Raw genomic sequence first — 12968 nt, 5'->3', positions numbered from 1 at the left:
AGCTCAGGGCCACCCCATAAGCTGTCTGGGACATGGAGGTGGGATAAAGGAGGGAACCAGGCAGCAAGGTCATGGGGAGATCAATATGAGGCCCTCTGCTTCTCTCATCTGTCCCCATTGGGGAAGTATTACAGGGAGGTTTTGTCACCTGGGGATGCAGGTGTTGCCATCCATGCAACAAACACTCTTCCGGTTCTAGTTCCAGCTTTTTATTTGGCAAAACAAAGCAGACAGTGAATGCAAACAAACCACAGCCCCTTAATGTACTGTTCAACAGGACAGGAACACTGCAACCCAAAGCACAAAGTGCCAGCCCTTGGGGGTGGCTGCGTCCAGGGATTCCGAGAAAGAGCCTGAAGACAAGGAGCTTTTTTGCAAGAAAAAACCTTTTGCTGCTTCTATTTCTTCTCTTATATTTGTCTTAATTTTCCAGCCTGGCTCATACAGGAGCAGCACAGACCATCCTCTGCATGGCCAGCCATTGCTCCTGGCTCATTTCAACTTCCATTGATCCCCAGGGCTTTTTTTTGCCCTTTTTTTTTTTTCTTTTCCAGGAATTACACTGCTGTCAGCTCAAGGGCAGCCACGTGACCCTGGTGGGCAGCAATGCAGACGTCTCCCATCAGTCCCTGATGTACACAGAGTGATGGAACTGACAGGTAGGAACTGGGACCTCAAGTGGATTCCCCATCTCAACCACGTTGCTGAAGGCTCCGGTCAGGCAAAGGGGGTGAAGCAGCAGGAATGGGCAGAGGCTCGAGAGTTGCCTGGATGCAGTCAGGAGCAGAACAGCCAGGAAGCTGCAGTTTCCATTCACATCAATCTTCAATGCTCTGAAGGCTAAAATACAGCAGGTATGAGGCCAGGATCAGAGTGAGCCCGACCTCCATCCCAGAAACACCTCTCCTCCTTCACACAGTCAACCTGTCTAGGTCACATCCTCATTGCCCTCCCAGCCACTGATGTGCCAGGAGAGCTCAGGACCCAGAGCAGAGCCCACATGGACCCCATCCCCACTGTCTCCCTGTCCAGGAAAGCTCAGGACCAAATGGAGAGAGCTGGGCTGTCCTAGGAGAAGCCCCATGCATGGTGTGACAAGAGGAGCAAACTGAGCACCATCCAGATTCACCTTCACAACCAGCAGTTTTGTCACAGTGTCCACATCCCTCTGTGCTGGCACCACGGGCACCTCAGATCCACACAGTTCCTCTGTGCTCAGGGCCTGGGCGCTGATGGTGACATTCACCTTCCCTGCAGGTACAGACAGGGACAGAGCTGTGACACAGCCCCAAGACCCCAGCCCTGCACCCAGCAGCAAATGCACTCATACTCGGACTGATGGCTTGCACATCCCACTGGAAGGTCCTGGCTTCGTATCCACACACACAGCCACCACCTGCTTCATCTGCCCTCTCCAACACCTCCAGATTTTCTGAGTCCTCCAGCATCACTCGAACCTGCAGACACCAACAATATCATCCCTCCATCAGGTTGTAGCCCCTGGACCCACAGTCCCCAGCCCACCCTGCTCACCCATAGGCAGCGCTGCAGGTGGTTGAAGATGGTGGCAGCCACAGCAAAGCTTTTTCCACTGGTGACAGCATAGGGCAGAGCCATCTCCACCGAGAAGGGCTTGTAAGTCACGAGGGTGGCAGTGGGGGCCAGCCCCACGCCTGTGGGCGCAGTGCAGAACATCCCAGCCTTCCACTCCTTGATGGCATCGGGCATCGTCACCGTCACCTCTGCAGAGCCATCCTCCCTGCAGGTGATGGGACAGAGCATAGAGGCCATCAAGGGTGGCCTGCTAATGGTGGCATCTGGGCTGGACTTTGGGGCCAGCTGTCATTGTGAGATTGGGGGTGGTTATGTCCCATATCTCCCATGGCACCCCCTGCCCTGAGGACTTTGCCATGGGCTGTCTGTGGGGATGGGGCTGGAGTGGGAGGGAAGGGGCTGGATGTGTCTTAGTGGATACGTGGACAACAGAGCCCTGGGTGCTGCACTCAGTGGGGAAGAGAATGTGATAAGGGCTCCATACTCACCCCACAGGGACCAGTTTCCACAGCCGTGTCCCCAGAAATTCCATCTGCTGTGCTTGATCCAGCCAGATTCTGTGCTCATCAACCTCTGGCTTTCCTAGTGGACACAGCATGAAAGCACTGCCCAAAAGGAAGATCAGGGCAGCATGGAGGCTGCTGCGAACCCTCTCTGCTCACCTGGTGTTTGGATTAAATCCAATAAGCACATATCCAGACCAGTGTTGGTGACACTTTTCAAGGCTGCATCCTGAATCATAATAGATAAGAGAGAATCACACCACTCTGAAGGCCCAGAGGTGCCCAAAGTCCTTCCCATCCCTCTGTATTCGCTCCAAGCCCAGGTTTGAGATGGAGGAGCAGACCTTACCCCCATCCACATCGAATGCTGCAATACTTGGACTGACAGATGCATTGCATGTGCCTGTCTCAGGCTGAAGTAGTGGGGTTTGGTGCATCTCATATGGGGGATGTAAGAGGATGGATCATGGGTATGGGGCAGACCCACCCTGGGAGGTAGAGGAGCACAAGGCAGGGCTGGGAGCACATACCGTGTCTGGGTCACACAAATTCCTATCGTCAAAGTACGATCGTCCCTTCCTATTCTTATGGCGTTTGGGTTTACGTCTAATGATGATGAACTCCTTAGGCACATCATTGGGGTTAAGTTCTATGAACTCCTCAGGCACATCATCGGGGTTAAGTACTATTAACTCCTTAGGCACATCATAGGGGTTAAGCGGTATGGAACACGATGGCCGGTTACCAAAGGGACAGTCAATAAATTTCTGGCCTTCATCTTCAGAGTAAAAGCTGACTTCAGAATAGAGGTGTAAGCTGGAGACCTAAACCAAAGAACATGAGGAATACATGAAGTACTCAAGGCTCAGCTCCAACCCCATTGCTTCTTGCCTTGATCCATTGCTCCTGCACCTCCCTGGGCATGGCAGTGATGCCAGTGAAGTCCCCAAGGAAATGCATCAGCCCAGTACAGAGACTGCTCCATACTCACTGTGTTGGAGCTGGTGGTGGCCTTGAGACCAGCATACCACGTGTGCTCATCTGTAATGTGGATGGCACACAAGGAGCCCGGAGCAGCCTGAACCTTCAGTTGGGTCTGAAAGCCTGCCAGAACCTTTTGTTCTGGGAAGGACAGCTTTACCTAGGGAGAAGGAAGGCTTGGGTAAGGGGAGAGGCTCCCAGCAAGGGCTTTCTCTCCATGCTCCAAAAATGGGCTGAGAGTGAATAGCAAGGGGTGAGGTGGAATTCAGGAGATGGGCTGCAGGCCCCCACACACCTGGTTGGGGAAGCACATGGGAACATGCAGCAGAGTCCAGTCAAACAAAACCCAGCCTTCAGGTACAACCGTGTAGCACGACACTGTAGCTGTGGGCACCAACTTGTGGGCAGCGGGCAGCTCGATGGAGAAGGAACCACTTAGTGCTGAGACAGAGAGGGAAATCAGGTCCAGATGTGAGCAGCAAAGCCCTGCACTGCCCATCCTGCTGCGGGACCCACCTGCATCCACAAACAGCTCCTTCCTGAGGATGGTCACAAGGGTCTCCTTGACCAGGATCTGCAAAAGAGGAGATGAGAATGGCTCAACCAGTGCTGCAGGACGAATGGAAACGGTACTCCAAGACCCAACAGTTGAAGACCAAGACCAAGCCCCAAAGCCAACAGTGCATCTCTAGGGCTTGCTGGAAATGGCTTCATCCTGGCAAGCCCAGCAGCTTTATTCTCATTTCAGATTACATTCTTATTTCAGATGAAGACTCACCAGGACGAACACTTCCAGGCTACTTCCAGGCTTCATCTTCAGAACCTCCATACTGAAGTTGTAATCCACCTGGATCTGCAGGGGCTGGATGCAGGGCGGAATCGCCTTCATCCTGCGGATCCTCAAGAATCTACTGCTGTCCTGATGGGAGGGAACTGGGATGTGACTGTCACTTTGGCTTTTGGGCTACAAAGACAGAGCCCTTGAGCTCATCCCGAGGACAGAGTGCCCCTGAGCTCATCCCAAGGAATGGAAATCAGAGATCTCAAAGGTAAAGGCAGCTCAGCATCCCTACAGGAGCGTTCCAATGAAACGTGATCCAGCTCTGCCCTGACCCCCTAAAAGAGTTGTGTGCCATCATGGGCTGGTTGAAAGGAAGGTCAAAGGGATGGAGTGGATGGCAAGAGGATAGGAAGGGAACAAGAACCCTAGAGCTATTTGGTCTTCTTCTGGGATGGTGAAGGCAGAAGGGATCCCATTGGCTCCCTTCAGCAGCATCTGCACTAAGAGCAAAGTGAGATGCCCAGGCTGAGCTGGAGCCATGGGGTGGGGGTGGCAAAGTGGGGCTGTGGGGCATGAGGAGCCCCCATTACCATTCCATCATAGGGCGTCCCATTTTCATTGAATCCATTGGTGTTCTTGGAGGCATTTAGGGGCATTTCAGGAAAAATCTTACAGCTTTTAGTAATGGTTTTTGTTCTCCCTGCAGAAAAAAAAGGAGGACAAAAAAAGAGAGGCTCTGGGTGACATGTTTTCCATCTCTGCTTTCCCCCATGTGTGCCCTCCCCCTGTGTCTTTGTGAACATCCTCAAGAATAGAGTAGAATAGAATAGAATAGAATAGAATAGAATAGAATAGAATAGAATAGAATAGAATAGAATAGAATAGAATAGAATAGAATAGAATAGAANAGAATAGAATAGAATAGAATAGAATAGAATAGAATAGAATAGAATAGAATAGAATAGAATAGAATAGAATAGAATAGAATAGAATAGATGTGTTGGTCCTTCAGTAGATGCCTACATGAACTGATGGAGACGGTCACACTGGGTCACCCTGAGCTAAATAAAAAGACCCAATGGCTTTCCATGCTCACGCCTACAGCTGAAGATCCTCACTGAGCAGTGCAGGAGATGACACCCAGCACTTTGTCCTGGTGACTCCCTCCAGGGCAGCTGGGCCAGTGCCTGCTCTCCAGTCCCCATTCTAACCAGTACAACCAGAACCTGCTGCTTGGACAGGTGCACTCCTTTCTCAGTAGAGTTGGTTGGACCCAGCAAGTGGTGGTGAGTAGAGTTACATCCAGCTGGTGACCAGTCATGGGTGCTGTTGCCCAGGGGTCAGTAATGGGGACAGATGTGTTAAATATCTTTATTGATGAGCTGGATGAGGGGATTGAGTGCAGCCTCACTAAGTTTGCAGATGACACCAAGTTGGGAAGAGGTATTGATCTGCTTGGGGGTAGGAACAGAGGGATCTGGACAGCCTGGATGCAGGACTGAGGCCAATGGGATAAGCTTCAATAAGACCAAGCACGGAGTCCTAAACTTTGGTACAACGACCCCATACAGCAATACAGGTGTGGGGCAGAATGGCTGGAAGGCTGTGGAGGAAGTAGACCTGGGGATGTTGATTGTTGCTCAGCTGAACATGAGCCAGCAGCGTGTCCAGGCTGCCAAGAAGGCCAACAGCATCCTGGCTTCTATCAGGAATAGTGCAGCCAGCAGGAGCAGGAGGTGATTGTCTCTCTGTACTCATTTGTGGTGAGTGAGGACTGTCCTCTGCTCCTGGTTACAGTGATAGGATGAGAGGGAATGGCCTCAAGTCGCACCAGAGGGTTTCAGTTTGGATATTAGGACAAATTTCTTCTCCAAAAGAGAGGTCAGGCAATGGAAAGGTCTGCCCAGGGAGAAGGTTGTGTGTCTGCCCATGGAGGTCAAGAAACATTTAGGTGATGGGGACATGGTGTAGTGGGAAAATATTAATAGGACTGGGTGATCTTGGAGGGTTTTTTTCCAATCTTTATGATTCTTTGATTCTATTGCATTGTTCTATGTTGCTACGATCTATGGTAAGATCTGTGCAGAGCAAAACCACATTTCAAGCATAATAAATTGTCAAGAGGGGTGACAGGAGCTGTAGCGTGAACAGAACCAGCAAAATCCAGGACCTGGGCACTACTGAAATACACATCCTGACCCAAAAATGTCCCTCTTAATGGCTGAAGGCCAATAGGAAGGGCTGAAGTTCTGCCATCTGTGCTGTGATGAACTTGGGATCTTTACCCAATCTTATCAGAGGTGCAGAACAACCCTACCTAGGCAGATAGCAACTGGACCAAAGTCAGAAAGACCTGATAAGAATAAGATAATCATCCTAACAGCTTTCCAGGCACTGATAAAGGATGCTAACCTGTCTCGGAGAGGCAGAGAGTAGGGAACGGAAAGTGAAAGATGGAGGAAGATCTGAGGTAGGAATTTGGACGGAGAAGAAACTCCTGATCCTTCTTCAGGACCTGAAGAAATGCTCCATAATGGGAGTGGAGGAGGAGGGACAGAAGGACAGACAGCCCAGGTGCACCCGGCTGTGCTTACCTGTGTCCTCATCCGTCAGAGATGCGTTGGCAAAGAGCCGCCTCACATGGTCAGAGCTGGTCAGGTTGAATAAAGCTGTGGACACCTGGGTGGAGAAGCAGCCATTCCTCTTCACCTGAAGGAGAGTGGCTCTTTGTTAGCAGCTCCCCGTGGCCATTGGGTGTCATCAGTGGGAGTGAGGTCAAACAGAGCTCTTGGGAGCTGTTGTTCTCCTCCATCCCAACCTACAGCCCAGGGTCTCCACTTGCCGCCCTCACCTGTCCTTCAAGCATCACACATCTTGAAGATTCATTCGAGGATCTAAGATAAGATTTGTGGAAATGGCACAGGGTGGCCTCAGCTTTGCCCTGGAAAGGTTTCCCTGATGAGTACCTGTGGGGATGGAACAGATGGGGATTATCTGTATGGGATCAAGCAGTCCCTCAGCTGCTCCCCAACTCACCTCCCACAGACGTGCAGCGGGATCTTCTCATCCATCTCCATCACAAAGGAGGGCAGCTGGAGCAGCACTCTGAAGCGGGGATTCCCTGATAAAGAGTGACCAAGAATGGAACCATGCCCATTTCTTGCCATCCTCCATGATGGCTCCTAGAAGCTTTCCTCCACAACTCACAGAGTCTCGTCACTTCAAAGGTGTGATTCTTCTCCTCTGTCTCAATGGTGTACGTGCCCAGGGCTGCGTCCCTGGCCAAAAGGAGGGACAGGTCCACGATGCCCTGCTGTGTGGTCACATCCTGCCACTGCACGATGCTGTTCCCTCTGGGATCCTGCACACAGGGACAGGCAATGTGAGCCCATGGAGGGGCTGGTGATGGGGTGTGAATGGGGAGTCCGTGCCCTTTTTGCCTCTCCTTGTGACTTCCCTGAAGCAGGGATGTCTTTCCTGTTCCTGCACATGGTCTCCAGCAGCACACACATATGGAATGGCACAGGGTGAGGACTCACTCACATGCACAGTCACTGAGGGAAGCTGCAAAAGAAGAAAGGAAGACTTTGTCATTCAGCACCAAAGCGTGAGATGTCCAACCCGTATCTGCCCATCTCCCTGCACCCATCCCCTTCACAATCATGGTGACACTACTGTTGGGACCCCACGTGTTTGGTGCATGGAGATCCTATTGCCTCCACACCCCCTACACCCTGATCCCATCTCACCTTTCTGTCACTGGGCATGAAGTCTTCATCCAAACGGAGAATTCGAAACTTCACTGGAAAGAGCAAATCCCAGAGCAGGAGTGAGTGCTGTGGGGCTGGGACCCAACCTGGGAACTCAACTGGAGATCCCATGCAAAGAGTCCTCAAGCTCTTCTGACAGCTCCAGATCTTTACCAGTTTGTCCAGGCTTGTAGGCAGTCCTGTCCATCTGTATTGTGGTCCACAGACCTGGGGCTTTCAGGAGGACCTTCCTATACCTGGAGACCGACAGGGAACTTCCTTGGATCGTGACGTGCACATATGCGAGCTCCTCAGTTGGGGTAGTGATCTGTCTCAGGGAAATCAAAGAAATGGGTTGTTATGGTGGGATTGGGTACCATCATCACTGCTTCCTTGTCCCTGCCTGCAGCAGGGACTGGTGTGCATGGGAAGATGATGGGGGAGAGTTCACAGGCTCTTTGTATATTCCCTTATCCCATTGCTTTTCAGGTCATTGCCCACCCAGGACAGCCTGTGTCCCCTCCCCATGGAGGGACCTAAGGGTGGACAGGACATCCCCTTCTGGGGTCACTCACGTTGGGGAAGAGAGGCCAGTCCAGCTGGAGGCTCTTGTTACCCATCGACTCCAGGGTGACGTTGGGGATGCTATGGCTGCTCCTCAGGCTGAGGGTGACACGTGCTGGCTCATCCAGGTTCACAAGATGGATGTGCACCTTGCCTCCATGCGGGTAGTAGATCACGTAGGGGAATGTCACCATATATATCCTAGGCAGAGGACACCTCCACAGTGGAGCTGGGCAGGGACCTCCACCAAATCCCAGTGCCCTGCAGCCACAGGCACTGATCCCTCTGTCCTCACAGGGACAACACAGCACCCCAAGCATTTCCACCCCAACCAAGCAACCACATTTATGATGAGGACTGACCCTGAGCACCAGCAGCGAGCTAAGACCGCCCACCATTGCACCCAGGATGGACAGACAGACAGACATGGACAGAGCTTACGGATGTGCAGCTTCTCCAGCAATGAGGTGCAGGACACAGAGAAGCAGGCAGGTCACGGCTGCTCTGTACCCCATACTCAAGGCAAGAACACAGAGGAAAGGTGAACTCTGAGCCTCCAGTTTAGTCTTCCTCTTCTCCCGTTCACCCTTGCCTCCCTGCTGCAGCTGAGGTCTCCAGCTGGGACAATGTTTAACCACCCAGTCCACACCCCGATGGGTTCAAGGCTCCAGGCAGCCAAACACAACCCATGGCAGAAGGCATGAAAAATCAGGTCCTCCCTGTGCCCTCTGCCACTGACCATCCCCATGTGACGGTTCCTGACCTGGAGAGCTCCAGCTCACCATTGCTAATAGTGTTACCCAGCAACTGCCCGTCATCTATCCACATGGACAGATGATTTCCACTGCTTTGCAGCATTTCTCCCAGACATTTCTGAGTAACAGCAATGATGAACCAAAGCACCGTGTATCTTTTTGCCCATGGTTTGCCCGTTATCTTCAGAGATGCTCCACATGCAGCATGGCCACCCCCACCTGCCCTCATCCCCCCAGGCTCAGGCATGGCACCGTGCACAAACACCAGCTGTGAAGTCTTTTATTGTTCACCTTCATCTCATCGCTCTGCACTGAGGAAGCTCTTCTAATGTGGGACTTTTCCCCTCCCCACATCCCTCCAGTCTCCACAGGCTCACCACACATTCTGGACCCCTCCTCATGGCTGGATGCATGAGGACAGCACGATCGGTAGGACCTTGTGCAACGAGCCCATGGGTGAACCACACCACAAGAGATGGAGAAGGGTGCAGCATGTTCTACCTGTCACCAGATACCCAACCTCCCTGGTGTCCCCTTAGGCTCTGCCTAATCACTGGTCCCAGTTGTGTCCTCGTCGTGCCACACGCCATCGGTCCCCTTGGTGGCCCCAGTGCTTGGGAGAAGAGGAAGCTCCGCAGGCCAATCCCTGCAGGGATTTGAGGACATCTCAGAGAAAACATCAACCATGGTTTTACGGACAGTTTCTGTCAGCTCCGGGACATCCTTTGGGCTCAGGCCACGGGTTTCTATCCTGGGGAGAACTCGGATGGTGAACGTCCCTGGAAATGGAGAGGAGAGGCCAGGGAGGTCAGGTCATCCCACCAGCATCCTTCACCACTGGATGCCTCCGTGCACATCAGTGTCCTTCATAAAGACCTCCAGCCCTCACTTGCTCCATCCCCACAACCTCAGCAAAAGGGCTTATTGTCCTCCACTTACCAGGGGTGAATTTCTTCTCCTTGGAGCTGAAGAAGTCCCAGTATGGAGAAATCACAATGGGGAAAATGGGAACCTGCAGGAGATGGAGGGTCATGCAGACCCCTCCCCAGTTAACACCAGTAGGGCTCCAGCTCCTGCCATGCCCCACGTCCCTGTCACCTCCCTGGGCTCTGCGGATCCCAGAAGACTCCAATGCCCGCATCCTCTTTGTCAAGGGCAGATGATGGAGAACGTTCTATGAGCAGGGTATGCCACCCCAACCTGATGCCTTACCTGAGCCTGCACAGCCAGGTGGAACGCCCCACGCTTGAAGGGCAGCATGGATCTGCTCTGGTTCCTGGTGCCTTCTGGGAATATCCACACTCGGAGCTGCACAGGACAGGGTGAGATGCAAGCACTGACCCCAGGACACCTCCCCACCGTGACACCCATGGTCCTCCCTGAGCCCTGTCTACCCCCAGCCCAGTTTCTCCTGCTCACGTTTTCACGCCGTATGGTCTCGGCCGTCTGGGAGATGACATCGATGGCATCTCCTGTCCTTTGGCGGTCGATGAAGATGATGCCACTGAGCCAGCAGGCCCAGCCCACAGTGCCCATGTACAGGAGCTCCTTCTTGGCGATGGGCACACAGCGCTTGGGGATGACCTCCACCATGCCTGGAGGATGGATGGGAAGGAAAGGATCAGCCCGTCCCTCACAGTTCTCATCACCAACCGCATCATGGAGTCCCAACCCTTTCCCTGCAGTGCACCCATAGCCCTGAGCTCTGCTCGACCCCAAAGGCTGCTCACGTGGTGATGAACCCCTCCCCTCCCCTGCACATACCCATGAGGTCAAGGGAAGCTTGGTGGTTGCAAACTATCACATAGGGCTCCTTGAGATTCAGGTGCTCGGCACCCAACACCTCTATCTTGATGCCATACAAGTGCTTGAGGGGCCGGATCGCAGCACAGAGGAGCCTAGGGCAGAGGGACACGTGTGGGGAGCAGATTGACACAGAGAGGTGGGAGGGGGTCATGACAAGAGCAGGGGAGGCAAGAACCAGCTCATCTTTGCTCATCAGAGCAACTCAGAATTGCTTCACTTGGCCTAAATTCATCAAGAGATGGAGGTTTTATCAGCTGGATGGGGAACGAGGAAGAGCCGCGTCACCATCCAGAAAGGCTTGGACAGGAAGCGTGACATTAGGAGAGCAGAGCTGATGAAGGGTGACGTTCAGTATGAGAATAACGAGAGGAATGGAGGGAGGATGGAGCAACGGGGATTGCAGCACCCATGCTGGAGATAAATACACTTTTGACGTTGAAATGGGGCACTTTCCAACTCATGGCAATGGAGAGCATCTGTGCCAAGGGTCTCAGATCCAGCAGTGAACGCTTCAAACCTAATGTGGAAAGGATGGTCAGGAAGAGCTCAGCACCAGGTGGGGAAGAGAAGAGGTTTGTGGCATGCCCCAAAGCCAGGTCTAATGGCAGGAACCAGCTCCAAGCCGGAGGCGTTGTGATTTGGAGGCTGAGGAGGAGGAGATGGGGCTGGGTGTGCTGTGACGGTGGGATGAGACAAGGCACTGTGAGTCACAGCTGCGTCATGACAGGGATTTCCACTGAGCCGGAAGCGTTTGCAAGGCTCAAAGCAAGAGGGAATACACGTGTGTGTGCATCATTCCTGCACGGAGAGAATGAGGGAGAATGGCTGCACGAGAGGACTGATAACACCAAACCTCTGACTGCAGTCCTGCCAATAGCTCCGGATCTGCCTGCACTGACACGTGATGGCTTGAGCTTAGAAATTCCACAGGCTCGTCTTTCATCCTGACACAATTACATCCCTCCACTATGCTATCATAGCCAGGAATTCAGCACCAGGGTTGCGTCAGCCCTGGAAGCAACTCGTGTTGCTCAGAGATGCTATCACGGCCACCACCACCCCCAGCTTAGCTGAGCAATGGGGCAGCACTGGGGCATCCTCTCTGGGACACTGAGCTGATGGCATCAGGAAATCCTGGAGTCCTGTTCTCAAAGTGGGATGCACTGACAGAGATGTGGGCATGCACGTATATCCTGATACTGAGTGCTGCAAACCCTTCCAGTCCCTCATTGTACCCAATGATGCAATGGCCAGTTTTCCCCTTTATGTTACTTGATCCAATGGGGACCAGCTAGCCCAGACCCAACTGTCTGCCCCACCATGGTGTGCCCATTGCTAACCATGGACATCACCACTACATCCCACCACAGCATGCAGATGCACCACATGAACTCATGGCAGCTCCAGGGCTCAACCTGCAGTCCTGGCTGTGGATACAACCACAAAACCCCATCACCACCAAACCCCAGATGCCTCCATGCTGGAAGCAATAAACCCCCAATCCATACTCACTTCATATTCTCCACGCAGCGTCCCCGAATTGCAGCGAAGGGGGAGAGGAGAGTCGCCATGGCCAAGACCCAGAGGTTGAAGAAAGTCACTTTGCAGAAGTAGTGGAAGGTGGCACAGTATCGGTAAAGCAGCACGGGGAGGATGAGGAGGAGCAGCAGCCCGTGGAGAAGGGCCACGTCCATTGTGCTATGTGGGGTGTGGGGATGTTGGGGAGCTCAGCCTGCGTCCCCAGAGCTGGGGTGGAGAGTAGGGTTGCCGGGAGCAGGGCAGGTGAAGCCGGTGGATCAGCAGAGTGTTGTGTGGGCGTTCGGGGCTGGTCCAGGGAAGGAGCTGCCCCATACAGAGGCTTGTAGGGCTGGCAGGCAGGCACAGCAGGTGAGGGTGGAGAGAAGGGGTGAGTCAACGCCAGAGACCCTGGGTCACCTGAGGAGTCACAGCTGATACGCATCCTGCTGGGCCATGAAGCACTGCAATGGTTTTTCACCAACACCTCTTACCTGGGAGGGGTGTGTGGGGGAATCACAGCCCCACTGCCTCATCCATGCACTCTCACCCAGACCCACTGGTTCCTTTGGCCCTTGGGTCACAGCCAGCATCCCAGCTGCTCTCTGACAGTGATGAACCTTCAGCAGAACTGCCCTACTCCACGTCCTCCAGAGCCCCTTCCCCCATCCCTCCTCCCCACTTATGGTAACCCTGGTTTTGTGCCCTGGCCATGGGTTATTTCTGTGCTGCTCAACCCGGTGTCACCCAGAGAGGGCTC

At 53.3% G+C, this 12968-nt stretch overlaps 2 protein-coding genes across 2 annotated transcripts; both read right to left on the bottom strand.

Annotated features, from left to right (window-relative positions):
- Positions 1 to 193: 193 nt before the first annotated feature.
- On the bottom strand, positions 194 to 8769 carry LOC107325057 (alpha-2-macroglobulin-like protein 1). Its single transcript, XM_015885553.2, has 21 exons — positions 8574 to 8769; positions 8144 to 8333; positions 7743 to 7896; positions 7569 to 7621; positions 7363 to 7383; positions 7027 to 7180; positions 6856 to 6940; positions 6671 to 6785; positions 6414 to 6528; positions 4410 to 4519; positions 3817 to 3957; positions 3555 to 3612; positions 3334 to 3479; positions 3049 to 3198; positions 2588 to 2881; positions 2217 to 2286; positions 2043 to 2136; positions 1534 to 1759; positions 1331 to 1457; positions 1130 to 1251; positions 194 to 840 (listed from the first exon to the last, which is right to left on the bottom strand). The coding sequence occupies exons 1-21, from the start codon at positions 8645 to 8647 to the stop codon at positions 826 to 828; spliced, it is 2514 nt and encodes an 837-aa protein (XP_015741039.1). The 5' UTR covers positions 8648 to 8769; the 3' UTR covers positions 194 to 825.
- A 392-nt stretch (positions 8770 to 9161) lies between these two features.
- Positions 9162 to 12591, bottom strand: LOC107325038 (1-acyl-sn-glycerol-3-phosphate acyltransferase alpha-like). Its single transcript, XM_015885520.2, has 6 exons — positions 12206 to 12591; positions 10652 to 10785; positions 10307 to 10482; positions 10100 to 10195; positions 9827 to 9899; positions 9162 to 9666 (listed from the first exon to the last, which is right to left on the bottom strand). Exons 1-6 carry the CDS (start codon positions 12385 to 12387, stop codon positions 9434 to 9436), a joined length of 894 nt encoding a protein of 297 aa, XP_015741006.1. The 5' UTR covers positions 12388 to 12591; the 3' UTR covers positions 9162 to 9433.
- Between the last annotated feature and the right edge of the window lie 377 nt (positions 12592 to 12968).

This window comes from Coturnix japonica, chromosome 27, assembly GCF_001577835.2.
Source record: "Coturnix japonica isolate 7356 chromosome 27, Coturnix japonica 2.1, whole genome shotgun sequence".
In the NCBI taxonomy this organism is placed as follows: domain Eukaryota; kingdom Metazoa; phylum Chordata; class Aves; order Galliformes; family Phasianidae; genus Coturnix; species Coturnix japonica.
The sequence above is the reverse complement of the archived record's forward strand: the minus strand, read 5'-3'. Positions and strand labels throughout refer to the sequence as shown.